This window comes from Lissotriton vulgaris, chromosome 12 (genome assembly GCF_964263255.1).
Source record: "Lissotriton vulgaris chromosome 12, aLisVul1.2, whole genome shotgun sequence".
In the NCBI taxonomy this organism is placed as follows: domain Eukaryota; kingdom Metazoa; phylum Chordata; class Amphibia; order Caudata; family Salamandridae; genus Lissotriton; species Lissotriton vulgaris.
Window position 1 is genome coordinate 77,270,538 of NC_141700.1, and position 17,733 is coordinate 77,288,270.

Consider the following 17,733-nt stretch of genomic DNA (forward strand, 5'->3'; position numbering starts at 1 on the left):
TGTGGGAAAGTCCCCCGGCCCGAATGGGTTCCCGACGGAGTTCTTTAAGAAAACGGCAGACCTCCTGGCTCGCCACCTACTGGGTCTTTTCGAAGGGGCGATGCAGGATGGGGAACTTCCCCCAGATCTCCGCATGGCCACGATCATCCCAATATTTAAGTAAGGTAAACCACCAGATGACTGCTCATCATATCGTCCTATATCTCTTTTGAATATCGAGGTGAAGTTATTGGCGACGGTACTAGCACTCAGGTTGCGAAGGGTAATCCCGGAATTGGTCCATCTGGATCAGACGGGATTTCTCCTGGGTAGGGCTACTAGATTCAACTTCCGACGGACCCACAATTGGATGCAGGAGGTGGGCAAGAGACGAGACCCACACTGGTTCCTCTCACTCAACGCCGAAAAAGCATTTGATGCGGTACATTGGCCCTTTTTGGAGGGAGCCCTGGTGCGGCTAGGCTTTGGTCCAAAATTCTGGCAGTGGATACAGCTTCTGTATACAGACGCTAGAGCCAGGGTCAAAGTGAACGGGATTCTGTCCTGGGACTTCCCAGTGCGGCGGGGAACTAGGCAGGGATGCCCCTTGTCCCCCTTGCTTTTCACGCTGACGATTGAGGTTCTTGCAGCGGCAGTCCGGCAACATACAGATATTAGAGGTTTTCGACTAGGGCCACTGGATGTCCCGGAGGAGAAAATATCCTTATACGCTGACAATGTCCTTCTATACATCACACACCCAGAAACGACGATACCGGTACTCTTTTCAGAGCTGGAACGATATGGAGCACATGCAGGATATGGGATCAACTGGCATAAGTCAGTCCTGTATGACCCTAGCGGCCGAGAGCAATGGACAAACCTCCCGGAAAGGCTACAGACGACCGTTGAGGGATTTGTCTACCTTGGAGTGTTTGTGACGCTAGATAGGAGATGCTCGTATGAAAAGAATGTCAGGCGGATAATACATAATTTTATAGAGGACTCGACTAGGTGGCGGCTCCTACCCCTCACGCTCCTAGGTCGTGCGGCCATGTTCAAAATGATGACGATACCCAAGCTCCTCTACGCGTTCCAAAACGAATATTACCCTCTCCCTGAAGGGTGTTCAAAGAAATAAACTCGGAAGTCCGTACCTATCTGTGGCAAGGCAAGCAGCCTAGAGTAGCACTGTCGACCCCGCAGAGACACCAGTACAGTGGGGAGGTTTCTCCCTTCCCAACCTCGAGGCTTATTACTGGGTAGAACACTTGGTAACCATCAATGACTGGTTCCATGCCTCGGTCATGCACCCCACGTATGCATTAGAGAGGTACGCTATGGGCACCCGCCCATACAACTATTATCTATACGGGGGCAAAGGGAGGGGAAGATTACTGCCTGCCTCTAGACTGACGTTGACGATTTGGAATAGAGCAACTAGGACCATAGGCTGGGAGAAGAGGCCAACTAGACAAACACCATTATGGCATTGTACCTGGCTGCGGGAGCTGAATAAACTGAAGGGTTTCAATAAATGGGACGATATAGGGATCTCAACGCTAGGGGACGTGACGGCAAGAGGGGTACTGAAGTCATTCCCAGCCTTGAGGGCAGAATTTAGCCTGATCCCCACACAATACTTTAAATCTGCTCAATTGCGGCATGCGTGGCGGGCAAAGGAGATCCCGGAGGGCACACTCCCTGCATATGCCCCTCTGGAAGGCCGCCTACTGCAAGAACAAATACCTGAGAGGGCAGTTTCACTCACGTATAGGACTCTCATGAATAACATGCCCGACGACCTAGGCACGCTTAGAAGTAAATGGGAGAGGGATGTAGGTGAGATGGACACGGTAGACTGGGACACGGTTCTCATGCATCCGAGGGAGGTAGCTATTAAGTCCCGGCTGAGGCTCATACAATTTAACATCCTTCATAGGACCTATTTCGATAGGCTACGCCTACACAAAATGGGAAAGATAGGAGATACGAACTGCCTACGGTGCGGTCGGGAGGGGGGGGACTTCTACCACACAATCTGGTCCTGTCCGATGATTCAGGTCTACTGGGGGGAGATTTTGAGAGAGCTGGGAGAGGTATTGGAAGCCCCCTTGCCCGTGGATCCTAAACTGGTCCTGCTGGGTCTGACTAATGATATAGATCTCGCACGCCCGCTACTGATCTTCCTGGTTCTGGCCCTGGTGGTGGCTAAGAGGGATGCGGCAAAGAGCTGGGGGGTAGCCACGATACCACAGATAGAGGAGTGGAGGAGAGGTCTAGACCTTTACATGGCAGCTGAGAGGGTCACATACAAGGCACGGGGCTGCCCCAAGAAATTTGGTAGAGTCTGGAACAAATGGAGGAAATACCATGGCCTTGATGGGGGACTATGAGATGGGAAGCCGGGACGGGGCACGTCCATAGATAAGAGGGCTCCGAGGGCGTCATGGTTTGGCGCTACGGATCTGGATGTGGACAGCATCAGTGAAATGGTTTGGAATGAAGACTGATATTTTATTTTTAAAGGTGTGGCTGGGGGGCTGGAGGGCGGGATGTGTTGACCTATGATGATGTGATTGTACTGTTGTTACCTGATAAAATGCAAATATATATATTTTTTTTAAAGATTCTCAATGTATTTGTGACAAAAGGAGCCAAATGTTAAAGTGTTGTTTAAAGATGCTCAGACACAACTTTGTCTTACTCCTCCAAATCCTGACCTCATTGATAACCTAAGGGATAATACACAGTTTCTTTATCAAGTAACCTAAAAGACTCAATTTCCTCCTTACTGTGATCAGAATGTACATGAAACCCTTGTTCCGAGTGCCTCGGGCAAAGACTTTATGCAGATATAAATGCGATTATCAAAAGTAGTACTTCTATTTATTGTATTCTGAGTTTGATTGGGGATACTTGGGTAGCATGACACCCCGGGTGTCTAAGATTGTCACACCCGGGTTTCTCCATCAGGAGATTCTTAGAAGTGTCTTTCCTTCTGTTACTGCCGCATGAAGCTGAAGCAACTACAGCTCTAGTCCTCTTTGGATGAGACTTTGCAAACCCTTTTATCTGTCACTGCCTGCCTTCCTGATACCAGAACCTCAGCATTTATGAAATGGAGCAGTTAGTTATGACTGCCTGCCCGCCCAGTGAGGCTCTAAAAAAAAACAAAAAAACCCTTTCTCACATATCTAGTTAACTTTAATCGTCTGTGCTGCCTGTTGTTAGGAGTTCTGCTGATTGGCATCCTGGGGCAACTTACATGTTTATAGAAAAGCATTATAATAACACATTGATATTTACTAGATGAAACAGTTTCCACCATCTTTACCTCATCATTTCAATCTTCAATGTACTGCGTGTGATGTGTGTTTAGTCAATTATAGTTCAAACAGTATTACCCGAGCCGCCAATGGCAGTGGTCGGCAATGGTGTCCAGAGTTCGCTCGCTGTGAGTTTACTGTGGAAAGGCAACAGGGCTAACCTTGTGTGAGAGACTTCTCTTATTGGGCTCCAACTGGATTCCTCAGGTCTCTGGGGAAATAAAATATTAAATATGGCAAATGCATTGCCCACACAGTAATTTCTAACAACTGCAAGGGTGGTTGGGTTACAGCAGAAGAATGGCAGGGCGGTGTTGTGCATCATCATTCTCCAGGCTCGAGGGACCCAAGGACCCATGTAATGCTTAGGGGTGGTTGTGCACCACAGAAAATGCATTCCATGCAACGAGGGAATTGTGAGAAATCCCTTGCGGTACCGTTTAAGTTCAATCCTCTACTCCCCTTCCCCATACCCAAAATTAAACTTATGTTTTGTAATTTAACCCTGTTAGAAAAGTTTAACAGAAGGATTGGGCCTCGAAGCACCGCTCAATGAAATCTGGAGAAACAACATATTCACATTTTGTGTGGTTCTAGGATTGACTATTTATTAGACCGTAGTTTATTTTATTAGCCCACTTCATGGCGGCCAATTTCTTGGAATCCAATCCGAAAACACAGTGCCATTGCTTTCAGTGCGAGGAAAAGCTGTTGTGGAGATGCTTGCGGTGGCGAAGTGGATGCCATGAGGGGGAGCAGGCCTATTGCAAGAGTTACAAGGGGTTGCGCTGTCACCGGGATGTAAGGCCTAGACCCCGAATTAGAAGATGAAAGTAGATGGCAAGTAGGGCATTTGGGGAAGAGATACTCTGCACATCCAAAGAGCAAAAAACTGGTCAAGTTAAGGAGGCTAAGCAGAAAAATCATTAGAGCCTTGGTTAGGGATTCACCTCCATGCAACACAAGTAAAAACACTGAGTGAAGAGATTGCATAGTAAGATCGTCACTGGCATGAAAGTTGATTTTCCTGCGGTGAGTTCCACCAGAACCCATTAAGAGACTTCCTGAAGATCCATTTAATGTCCTCTTGTTAGATTTTTATTTGCAGCTAATAGGATGCTCTAAGCTACCACACCCAAGGTCCCAAAGTCTTCAACGTATCAAACTTGGTTGTCTCTAGCATGAAGTAAAGTTTCCAAATCTGTTTAACTTATTTTGCAGATGAAAAACCCTGGAAAGGAAGGCACTGGTGGCTGAGAAACCCTAAACCCCCGCCACTGAAACCAACCATCAACCAGACACAGAGAGGGCAGCTTCCCCTGAAGAGGTCTGTCAGCACGGAGCGCTATGTGGAGACCCTGGTGGTAGCCGACAAGCAGATGGTGGGCTACCATGGCCGCCGGGATATCGAGCAGTACATCCTTGCCATCATGAACATTGTAAGTTTTATAACCAAATCATGGCCGCCCTGGTTGATGCAAAGGTGACCTAGCTCACAATAAATCAGGAGACATCCTCACAATGTGAGGCCTCCAAATACATGAACACGTATTATTGATCTGTTAATAAAATCTGTATCATGTTGAGATACTTGAATGCAAAATTCCTTTCACAGCTTCTCTTCCGCTAAGACCTGCATATAGGTATATTTATTCATTTCTTTTGTAAATTGTACAGGAATGCCTAAGCACTTATTTACTATGGCAATTTATTAAACCTATTTATTATGGAAAATAAATCGTACTAACAGTTGGATAAGAGTCAAAGGGCCTGATTTTGAGTTTGACGGGCCACCTTACTCCATCACAAACGTGATGGGTATCCCGTCCGCCGTATTACAAGTCCATTATGTCGTATGACACTTGCAATGCGGTGGATGGGATATCGTCACGTTTGTGATGGAGTAGCCCATCCGCCAAACTCTAAATCTTGCCCAAAGTTAGTCACTGTGGTGGTGATAGTCACACATTTGTTATTTGGATGGGGTTCGTTTTTAAGGAGCTACAGAAAGTAGAGGAACTTTTGAAGAATTAACAAAGTAAGAAAAGGGCGTCCAGTGTTGAGTTGGAAGCAGAGTAAACGACTTGAAATTAGAAGGGGCACAGGCAGCTGGAACTCTGGCAAACAGGTTTTTGGACTTGGAACAAAGTGGACGAAAGGAATATTTTGGCCTGTCCTTAATTTCTGCCAGCTGCAGTCCCTGGGCACCACCACTCATCTCTGGCGACCAGGCCTAATTTTCCATCACGTGTCTTGGACCTAGAATAAGAGAGAGAAAGGCAGAAAAGGGAGAAAGAAGGAAGAAGAGACGGATAGGAAAAAAGTGACAAACAGAGAAAGCAGGGATTGATGAGAAGCTGCAGGAGTGAGATAAAGAGACATGAAGTGTAGGGTGATGGAGAAAGAAGGCACGAGATGGAGAAAGATTGGGATGTGAGGGACTCCTGAGAATAACTTTGGAGTTCGCACTTTTTTATTTTTGTTTTTATGTATAAGCTCTGCATAAAGATGCAAAGGCCAGAAAGACAGAGAAGTGATAGACTATTGATACTTTCCACAGCTGGACACAGGAAGCGTAAATAAATATATTGTGGAAAAGGGAGACAAGAGTGAAATGACGTGATCCCATAGGGTAAAAGAGAGATTGTGAAGCGAATGGATTGAAAGTTGATGATAAGTTGTAGAACATGAACCTATGTACTAACGGGAATTTCCATTCACAGTGAGTCACAATGTGACCTACCTCATGAATAATTCTGCGGCTGGTCACATATTGATACTTACTCCGACTCTATGCAATCACGGGGATGGTAGGCCGCTAGGGTCAGCTTTATGGAAGGAATGCCTACAACATGCCCATTTCAAATGCTGACCCCCTACGAAGTTGAAACCCCGTTGTAGGAATCGGAAATAATTTACCAGCGCCTGAAATATGGGTTGTACATATGGACAAACATTTTTACTATCGCAAATCGGTCTTTGCAACCGTAAAAGCGTTTTGTACATTAGGCCTTGTTTTCAAACTCTCAATATTTTTCTGTCCTTCCACCCATCTCAACATGTAACTCTTTTTAACAGACGTCTTCACTTGTAATATTGATAAATCCTCCCTTTCTCCACACTGACCACTCAGCCTTTTTCAGTTCTATCATTAACAAACTTTGATTGTCGTTCCCCTCATTCTCTCCTTCCCTCTCCGAGTTCCATGTTGTTTTACTTTCTTCTCTTTCCTTACCCTTCTCGGATTATGAACTTTCTTTCAATGAGACAAATCCTCTACTTTCATCACTGCGCCCTCGCTGATTCGCGTCAGCTTGTCTTGAATCCTGCTCACCACCTTCTTTAGTAATACTACTTCCTTTGGGGTATCTCTCAACTGCTTCCTACATGCCACCATTCTTCCTATCTTGACAAAGCCTTCTCTTGTACCTTATTCTCTGGCCAACTTTTGTCTTATCTCGCTTTCTACCATCCTCTTCAAGCTACTGAAGCATGAAGTCTCCAAAAAGTTCTCTTTACTCAAACTCACCTGTGTACCCCACTCCATCTGATTTTCGGTCCACACTCATCGAAAACTACCTTTGTTTGTCTTTCTGCCTGGAACTCAAAGCTTCCTCTTATGTTATGCATCTTTCCTTCACTGCCGTTTTTGATATTCACACTTGTTATTCTCTTCTTCACTCTGTTTTCACTTGCAATTTGGGGCTCCACGCTTTCTTCTCCTCTTTATCTGGCCATACTGACTCCATCATGGGCTGATGCAACCTCTTATTAATTTCCTCCCTAATATGGTGTTCTTTAAGGCTCCTTCTCTGCCCACTTATCTTCTCAGTCTACCTTGTTCCTAAAATGTCTTCCTTTGGCCTTTCCATCCATTTATATGTGAAGTATTGATGTCTGCCTCCTTCTCATCCTAGGTATATTGTTCTCTTCCTAACCTTCTTATCTTGTACTTTCTGCAACTCAGCCCGAATTCAAACGAGTTTCTGTTCTTTTCCTCAGCATCACTTTAGACCTGCCTTGTCCTACTTCACCCCTCTAAATTATTGATGTGTCTTCTGTAGCTCACACTAGTAGCTTTCAACGTCTGGACAACGTACCATTCATACCTTTCCAGGCAAATGGAACCCTTGTTCTTATTGTCATCTTCTCTCTCCCTGACTATTGAGCTCTTCCTACATCTCGCTACCTATTTTCCCTGGTCTATCTTCATCTCCTCTATCTGTTTTCACTTTAGCCTCCAAAAGCACTGCTCCGCTCTCTCCTTCTTTCCCTCTGTTCTCTGGCTTCCATTTCATTTCTGTCTCCTTGGTTGTTTTCTCTGCATCCTTTAAAATGCGTTCACGGTCTGCTTCTATTTGCATCTCCCCTCTGGACATTCTCTGTAACCCCCACCCAGTCACCCACCCTCCTTCCTCCCAATCTTTGTCCTGCTTCTTAGAATTGTGACACCTGGATCAAAACTTAGGGGCTAATTACAATGGCGGGAAGTCCACCTCTGCCAGGCTGGCAGTGAGGACCGCCGGCCCGGCGGTAGCGGCCTTCCCGCCATCACCCTGAATATTCCCAACGCCAAATCAGGATGGCAGTGGGAATAGGAAAGGTACCGCAGGACGGAAAGACCGTCCGCCGTGGTCCCGCAAGGTGGGCCTTTTCCGCCCGCCTTGCGGGACCAGGTACCATGGGGAAATTGAGGCGTTGCTGTGCAGGCACCGCCGTGGCTATCAATATGCCTGTCTTTTGCTGCGGATTTCTGCAGCAAAAAGACAAGCGGAGAAAGCCTTCAGGGGCCCGTTGCGGGCCCCCGGAGGGGTGGGGGGGGTGGGGTGCTGCACGTGGGGGTACCTATGGTACGCCCCTGCATGTCCATGTACAAGTTGGCAGGCACCGCCCGGTGCCTGCCACGTTGTACATGCACATGCAAAACCTGTATTTTTACATTGCGGCGGGTGCTGCCACCTGCCGCAATGTAAACATACAGGATGCACCCGCCAGTGTGGCGGGCGTATCCTAATTCGTTTTGCGGGACCGCCGCACCTATGGCGGGCGGTCTCTATTGCAATGGCTGGCGGACAAAGTCCGCCCACCATCGTAATCGCCATCGTCATCGCAAAACACAAACTTTGTACCTAACACAAACTAGAAGCAATGAGAGTGCATGAACAGTTCCATTTAATCAGCATTTCGAAAGAAAAGTAAAAACAGCAGAAAACCAGAACGCCTTGCTTGGCTTCCTCTGTAAACCAGAAATCGAAATGTAGTACAGTTCCTAGAGATCTGTCTGATCTGTGACCCAGTGTTTGTTCGCGGGGCCCAGTGCAGGGACTGTACAAGACTTTGATAAGGGAGGTTTCGCTTGAACTGGAATCCCCTAAATACCCCCCATTCAGAGTACCCCCCTTGCTCAGCAAATCGCACTTGCTTGGTACGAATTTGTCTGGCCCTTCCAGTATATTTAGAAATGGAGTTCCTCCTTCCTCCTTGGTCATCCATTGGGTGTTTTGCAGGCTTAGGTGTGTGGGAGAAAAGACACTGCAACAGAGAAGACCGCAATAGAGGCTTTTCCTAGCACTGCTGAAGGCCTTTCCTTACCTGCTAGGCATATCCATATGGAAGAGGCATGCTTACTTAAGTACGACTTATCACCCTGTGGTATCTTCCACCTTGACCCGCCACCACCCCTCCACCCTTCACGCACCCTGGAGCACTCCGCAGTGACATCACTTAGAATGTCACCACTTTGAGAGTTCCAGGGTGAGCGCCGTGCGGATAACGTTGACCTGAGGCGCCGCGGTCATACTGGCGACCGGTGGCTGGGGTCGTGTGCAGTTACTTGCATATGCTGTCTTGCTTAATAAATACCTGGACATCATCATCGTCTCTCTTGCGTTACTACCATTTTACACTGGCGACGAGGACGGAGAAAGGTACACACGACCTCAATACGGAAACAGTAAAGTTAAGGAGCGTTGGAAGATCAACTCGGGGCGCAGCACTTAGCGGAAGAAGAGAAAGGAGGTGTCACATTAAGAGAAAGGTACTACCGATGAGGCGAGAGTAACGTGGATGGACCGGGTGTGTGCGACCACAGTGAGTGAAGTTGAGGCGGCTTACCCAGGGAAAAGAATTGCGGAAAGAATTGTGATAAATTGTGACCGTATTAGCTATCGCAGTGAGGAATATCAGGCGGCTGCGAGGATTGACAGAACAAGAGTGCTGCGGGAGAAGTGAGGAGCATTTACAACCGTTTTGGAGTGACTGTGAGCGGGACAACGGAAGGCATTTCAGGAGCGCGACGTGGGAGGCGGAGAAAATCTAAGAAGCGCGGCGGAACAAAGCCCTTGTGTGGTAAATTATCGCATTGTGATTACGAGCTTCTTGTGATCGTGTGAGGGAGAGTAACTCAACCCAACAGCGCGGCGTAGGAGGCAGACAAGAACTTGTGTAAAAGTAGCCGTGTTGTGCGGCACATAGTGAGAGTACAAGCGGAGTAAACGTACTTTATATGGACTTGTAGGAACTTATCTGTACAAGCCAGCAGAGGAACCAACCATCCCGCATGACTCGCTGGGAATCCGCTGTTGGGGTGAAGCACGGATAACGAGAGCTGTTTGGGATTGTACCGTGACTGACTGGTGTGGAGTAAGTGTTCGCATTGTTCCTCTGGCTCAAACTTTCTGCCACACGGAAAAGAGCCCTACTCTGCTAGAAACCTAAAAGAGGGAAGCCTGTCTGAACAGGAGCTCTAAAACGACACTGTCACCCTGTGGGCTCCGAAGTACATTGCACCCTCTTAATTATCTATATTGGTGAAATGTGGTTTTGAAATAGTCAGAACTGTGTATTCCTGTAGGTGCAGTAGTAACCTATCGTATTGTCATCAGAGCCTTCTGCAAGAACGTATCGAAACTGTGAGATAGGTATTTGGTGTGAGCGGTTAGCGCAACCCCTATCCTGCTTTGTGCATTGTAGTGCTGTTAAGCCATCCCTGTAGAGTAAGAAATGCAAAACGTAACACCACCCCCAATGTTTTTAGTGAACCCAGGGGAACCTGCAATACAATGGAAAAAGTGGAAGAAAATGTTTATGAACTATGCTGTTGTTTGTGGGCCGAACCTAGGGTTAGAGAGGACGGTGGCTTTGTTAGCATATTACTTGGGGGCGGAAGGTGAGGAGGTTTTGGAACACCTCCCAGAACTAGGTACACAGGAGGCTAGAGGCCTGAATGAGTTTGAGATAAGCATTAAAAAACTGGACCTACACTACCTCCCTAAGACTAGCACCATCATGGAAAGGTACCATTTTGGGAAGAGAGGACAAAAGGAGGGTGAGTCAATGGAGGACTTTGTGTCCGACTTACGTAAACTTGCTGCGACTTGTAAATTTGGGGGTTCGAGCGAAGAGAGGATCAGGGACCAGTTTGTGTTGGCGTGTAGAACAGAACAGGTACGGGAGGAGTTGTGGCTTAAGGATGACCCTCCATTAAGAGAAGTTCTGATTGTTGCCAAACAAGTGGAACACATGATTCAATGTGTGAGTGAGATAAAGCAAGACAGTGAGGGCAAAGACAGCGAGGCGAAGGTTAAGGTGAGCGAAGTAGTGACGGAAGAAAACAGGGTATTGGAAGTCAAAGGACAGAAGTTGGGTCACAAAGAGCAGAAGGAAGGCAAGGCGAGCTGGTCTTTTAAGGGGAATCGTTATAGGTGTGGTAAACTAGGTCACATGGCGAACGACAAAGATTGCCCAGCACTCAAGTTCACATGTAACAAGTGTGGCAGGAAGGGACATTTCCGACAATTTTGTAGGAGTGGTCAGGGGTTCAAGAAGCAGACTAGGGAAAACGTGAGCACTGTGTGTGGTGAGATAGTCCTACAAGTTGAGGCGGGTCAAGTCAACAGTCCCAAAGACAGCATTACGATTGAGGGGACTGGCATCGAGGCTTTGTTTGACTCGTGCTCAAAAATCACGATCATTAATGCCAAAGAGTTTGAAAAAGTGGCTAAGGGCAAGATCAGGTTGAGCAGAATGGACATTAAGCCAGGGGGATACAGTGATCAACCCATTAGTATGAAGGGTTTTTTCTGGAGCACCATAGAGTACAAAGGTAGACTCACAGCAGAGAAGGTGTACGTATCCTCCAAGGGAGACAACATCCTGGGGTGGCTAGCGCAAAAAGAGTTAGGCACATATCTCGACCCAAACAAAACCGCACAAATCCGGGTTCAAGAGGTGAAGAGTACCAGGGAAAACATTGAAACGGAATTCCAGGAGGTGTTCAATGACGATTTGGGGTGTCTGAAGAACTACTCCCACAAGATAAAATTGAAAGAGAATGCGGCGCCTGTTGTAGCCAAGGTGAGGAACCTACCGCTGGCCATCCAAGAAGCAGTTGAAAGGGAACTAGAGAAGCTGTGCAGCCTAGGGGTCATAGAGCCAGTTGAAGCTATGGAATGGCTCGCGCCGATCGTTGCAGCAAGAAAAACAGATGGACCGTCCGCCTATGCATCGACCTCAGGGCATTGAATAAGGAGGTGGTGGTGGACACATTTCCCCTGCCCAACATCACACAAATGATGAGTATGCTTGAAGGAGCGAGGATATTCTCAACGTTAGACCTAACCTCAGCCTATTTCCAAATTAAGCTCCACGAAGACTCACAAGATCTAACTTCGTTTGTGATGCCCATGGGTGCTTTTAAATTCAAGAGAATGCCTTTTGGGCTGGTCTCCGCAGCTGCGGTCTTCCAGAGAATCATGAGGAGCATACTTAGAGGTATCCCTGGAGTCTTATGCTACCAAGACGACGTACTCGTATTTGGCAGAAACGACGAACAACATGATGGAAGGCTGAGGCAAGTACTGGCGAGGTTTAAGGACGAAGGCCTCACGGTAAAGAAGGAAAAATGCAGGATTGGGTGCAAAGAGCTAGACTTTCTGGGACACAAAGTGACGCCCGATGGTATACGCCCGAAAGCCGAGCTGCAGAACACAATAGAAAACCTGATGTCACCAAAGAGCAAAGAGGAGATAAAGTAATTCATGGGAATGCTGGAATTCTACAGCAAATTCGTCAACGATTTCGCTAGCAGAACATTTAACATACGACGCCTGCTCAATAAATACGTAGTGTTTGACTGGGATGAAGAATGTCAGAAGGAGTTCAAGGAGGTAAAAAAGGCACTGGCGGAAGCACCCAGCCTGAAAGCATTCAGTCCCAACAGGAAGACTGTAGTAACCACCGATGCGAGCTCCAAAGGACTAGGAGCGGTTCTCTCTCAAGTAGGGGCGAAGGGCGAAGAATCCATAGCTTTCGCATCCAGGTCACTACAGAAGTCGGAGTCGAACTAGTCAGTGATCGAGAAAGAGGTGTTGGCGGCACACTGGGCCATGAGCAAGTTCAGAGACTTCATCTGGGGCACCAAGTTCACCCTACGTACCGATCACAAGCCTCTAGTTGAAGTGTTTAGCAAGAAAGGACGGGACGCGATATCGAGCAGAATCAGGCGTTGGGTGGTGAACTTGCAGGAATACACATTCTGTGTTGAATATGTACCCGGAACAAAGAATCTTGCTGCAGACTGCCTTTCGCGACTGGTAAAAGGAAAGGCCGAGGACGAGCCGGAAGACGTGAGTAGCGAAGAAAGGGAAGACTTCCTAACAGAAAATGTGTGCGTGATCACCCAAGGGGCTGTAAGTGAAGAAGTGTGGAAAGAGGCCCTGGAGGCAGACGACCTATTGAAGAGTGTATGTGAAAGAGTAAGAGGGAAGTGGAGGCAGGAGGACAAGCAAAGTGAAACTCTACGCCCATACTGGATGGTCAGAGAAGATCTAGCTGAGGTTGACGGATGCCTGTTCAGGGGAACAAGATTGATCCCGCCCAGGGCGGTGAGAGAGAAATTGGTGGACTTGGCCCACGATGGACATTTGGGCATCACCAAGACTAAACAGAGAATGCGTGAGGACTACTGGTGGCCGTGCATGAACCATGTAGTTGAGAGGAAAGTGAGAGACTGCATCCCATGCGCGGTTAGCGACAAGGTTTTGAAACAACACACACCGCCTATGGTCTGCAGGCCACCTCCCTCGGGACCGTGGATCGAAGTGGCACTAGGCCCGCTGGCTGGAGAAGCAAGCACGCCATACATCCCAGTCCTGGTAGATTTGTACTCAAGATGGCCAGAGGTGAAGATAGTAACAGAAATCACCATGAAAACTGTTGTCGAGTTCTTACGGGAGGTATTCCTCAGAGAAGATTCACCCGGCAGTCTACTGACGGACAACGGAGTACAGCTGTGCTCAAAGGAGATGAAGAATTTCCTCGAGAGTTATGGGATCGTTCACAAGCGATGTGCGCTTTAGTACCCCGAAACCAACGGTATGGTAGAACGTTTCAAAAGATCCTGAAGGAAAGCATCTAACTAGCCAAGACTAATGGTCTGAACTGGAAAGAAGAAATGAAGAAGCAGCTGGAAGCCTATCGCCTAACCCCACACCAGACAACGGGAGTAACCCCGTTTGAACTACTCAAAGCAAGAAGACCTAACACCAAACTCTCACCAGAGTGGATGAATTGGCGGAAACGATGGACGGATCACTCTAGTGACGCTAAGGCGCTAGATAAACAGGGAAAAGCCATGTTAGAGAGGAAGGAAAGGTTCGATAGACTGCACTCCACCCGGGACGTGGAGTTCAGGGTTGGGGATGACATAAAAATCAGAGCACCCACAGGGAGGGCAAGTTGGTCGGGGTTTCAGTAGACCTACCAAGATTGTTAAATTGTTCAGGAACGCAGTGAAGACCCAGGAGGGAAACATTTGGAACTTGGGAAGAGTAGTGAAGTACCACCACCCGAGGGAAGATTCTGTGGAGGGGGAAGCGAGGAGGGAAAACCCCCTGTTGCATGATGAACAACTCCATAGGGAGCGTTCTGTAGCAATCCATCCTGCCAGTAGGACTAGCCAAAGGGTGGTTAGACCCCCCAGACATCTGGAGCAATACGTGATCTAGCATACAGGATGTATTTTGATAATGTTTGGCGTTTACCTGTTGCATTGTTGTTGTGTAGGGAAGGGGGATGTGTGGTATCTCCCACCTTGACCCACCACCACCCCTCTACCCTTCACGCACCCTGGAACACTCCGCAGTGACTTAACTTAGAATGTCACCACTGTGAGAGTTCCAGGGTGAGCGTCGTGCGGAGAATGTTGACCTGAGGCGCCGCGGTCAGACTGGCGACCGGTGGCTGGGGTCGTGTGCAGTTACTTGCATATGCTGTCTTGTTTAATAAATACCTGGACATCATCATCGTCTCTCTTGCGTTACTACCATTTTACACACCCCCTAAGGGAATCCAGGCACTGGGGCCGTCAGGGAGATTAAGTGAGCTATTGCTCAGAGTCACGTGGTGCTGAGCTAAGCTGCCGCTGGTGATCGAACCGCAAGCCCTGCCCTCCGGAGTCAGCCGCTCTGGCCGCTGCGCCACACCTAACTTTAAAACGCAAATGCTCCTTCTGGGACTCTGTTACTGAAGCTGTGAGTAACATGGAGGGCAGCAGCGTGATGGAAAGGATTACTTTTTCACGTTTAATGCACTCATGTCTATGACTTCAATTAATTTTTACGCACACTGCCCAGTTATTTTGTTTTTACACAACCGAACCATGGTTTTTGTACCCATTATGGCACACTCGTGATCCAAGAATGGAACAGTTGTAAAGCCTTGAATTCGAAGACAAACTAGTAAAAAGCATCAAACAATAAAAAGGTTCATACACTAGCCAATGGTATAGTGTGCTCTAGTGATACTCAAATTAGGGACCGGGGTCTGCATGGGGCCCTCCTAACCTCTCCATGCGCCCCCCTGGGCAACAGCAGCATTGGGCTGCTGTGTACTTGACTCAACACTAACGTTAAAAATAAAATGTAAATATCGTCAAGCATAAAGTTAAAGTGAAAACATCTTGCAACAAACCTGTGAAAATATGATAGTCTTTTTAAAATTCAAGAAGGGTATTTCATTAACATGCGTAACCATTTCTCCTAAGTATATAAGATTATATCAGTGCATAAAGAATTATTTTAAAAGTGATCGTTTTCAAAGATTAATTTAGAAAGATTCATTCTTCCACCCACCCTGACAACAATGCCAGTAGTGAACTAAGATGCAAATCAATTGTTACATGCACCCTCTGTGTGGCCTGGGGTCCTCATATACGTGAACAACACTATAGTTTATTAAATCAAACACAGGAGAAGGTTTTGTATAGCACACATCCTGAAATCATGTATTTCAAGGTCCTCTTAAATGTATTAATGAATAAAAAGAAGGGAAAGTTAGATTAAACAGTTGCCTAAGATCACACAATATATTAAAGTGGGGAAGCCAGGATTAATCCCAGATTTTCTAGTGTCCAGCCACTATATATATATATATATATATATATATATATATATATATATATATATATATATATATATATATATATATATATAATAGCTTCCCTTATACCCGCCATACCACCACCACCAAACCCCCCGCCCAGACCACCACCCTGCTGGCATCAATGCAGTCCTCCTTCACATAACAGACCAAACATTTTGGCCCCTGGGAAAAGGTTTGTGGGTACCCATGCTCTATAGTATCATTTTACTCAGGAAGGAAAGTGTTGCTCGCACAGAACCCAGCCACACGCCCCCAGCACACAGCCATTAACTTTAATTACAGAAACAACCAGAAACATGAGAGGTGTCTGGTAAACGCAGATATTAGGCCAATACTTTCTTACCGTTCCGCAGCCTGTAATAACCACGGTAATCAGCTCGCCTTCACAAAGCTAGATGGGATCACAACATTAGCCTAACCCAAATAGGCCCTCCAATGAATCCTAGCAGGAGAACGCCCCAGGAAGGCATGTCTCGCAACGCACAATAGTACAAATCAGACATGCGAGGGCAAATTCCCAATGCTCACCTTCCAATCGATTTGCTAATAACAGTAATGTTCGGGTAAACGCCCCAGAAAATGGTACGGGTACAAACAAACATTCATAAAACCAATAGAAATCCTGATGGCTTTGTGTGTGTATACAGACATGGAATCAGCAAACAGGTAACTGATGTGACCCAACACCACGAAAGTAGCATTCTCCGCCCGCCCCAGTCCATTTGTGACCCATAGTACGCTAACACCATAAAAAGAAGACTTACTCGAGGAAATACAACTTCATGTGCAGGAGAACGACCAGCCTGCACAACCCCAGGAATCACTATTCTCAAATAGTTATCAGGAAGACCCTCAAGGCGATAAAGACAAAGACTGAAAGCATAGGTCTAGTCTGCCCACTCCAGATCCTTCCCCCTGCCCCCCTTTGATAAAATTTCCGTTTCTAAAAGTGGATTCATCAGAACTGGGCAAGGATATTACAAGCACCAATTAAGCTCCTAAACTTGGTCTTGGTTTCCACAACCTGTTCAAGGAATAAGACTTCTTGACAACTCAGTCACTATACTAGACAAAATACTCCTCCTGTACAACAGAATCTTCCACTGAAGCAGAGAATCCTAGAGAGGTATTAAAATAGTTGTATTACGCTGTCGCTTAGCAGGATTAACTCTGCCAAGGTTTAGTATTTACTATCACCCCCTACTAAATGTCAAGTGTGAAACCCTGTCCGAGTCTTCCGAAGGCACCTCCAGCCTAACTCCAGTCTCTTCAGGAGGATAAAGATGGATATGCGGTTGAGTTTCAGAGTGTTTCTACATCAGTGCCAGTAAGGCGAGGATATGTGGCGGACCCAGAGGAGCTGAAGGCAGGACACCCCCATCAAGTCAACTTGTGTCTTTGACAGATCTGCACCCGCCATAAAGAAATAACCAAAATCATTGATCAAAGCTTCTTGTAGATGGTACAGGTCTGAGCTCTCCAAACTGAAAATGACAGACCACAGTCTGGGACACTACAGAGTTCTTCCAATACTGACATCAACAAGAAATGGCGCAGTCTACACACCCACACCAAAGGATACAATTAATCTGCAAGGAGATACAAGCATTGGAAATGCAATAGGGCTCGCATTAGGAAAGTTTGAGCTATTGGTCTTATAAAAGATTTTTTTTTATTTATGTGTTATATTTTAAAATAGCTAAATTAATAGCTTTGTCATTTACAATGCCAATAGTTATAACTTTTGCAAATGTGACACCTATAGCATTTGTAATGCAACATGTTTTGTATTTACGTGACTTAGATGTACTGATATTACAAATAACAATGGCTTTTAATTTTTTTAAATAATTAATACTTAAATAATTTATTTAATTTGTAATGGCAATAGCTTAAACTTTTGTAAATAACTTTTGTGAAGATTATGTTCAGTGTTTTTTATTGTGACGAAAATCCAAGAACAGAAGTGAAATAATAACATCTT

At 46.4% G+C, this 17,733-nt stretch overlaps 1 protein-coding gene across 1 annotated transcript in view; it reads left to right on the forward strand.

Moving 5' to 3' along the window:
- The window catches only part of ADAMTS10 (ADAM metallopeptidase with thrombospondin type 1 motif 10), a 278,682-nt gene that overhangs the window by 147,074 nt on the left and 113,875 nt on the right, over positions 1-17,733 (forward strand). Inside the window, exon 5 of the mRNA XM_086947210.1 lies at positions 4,530-4,747. Coding sequence (XP_086803336.1) covers positions 4,530-4,747 — 218 coding nt within the window. The remainder of the gene's footprint in view (positions 1-4,529; positions 4,748-17,733) is intronic.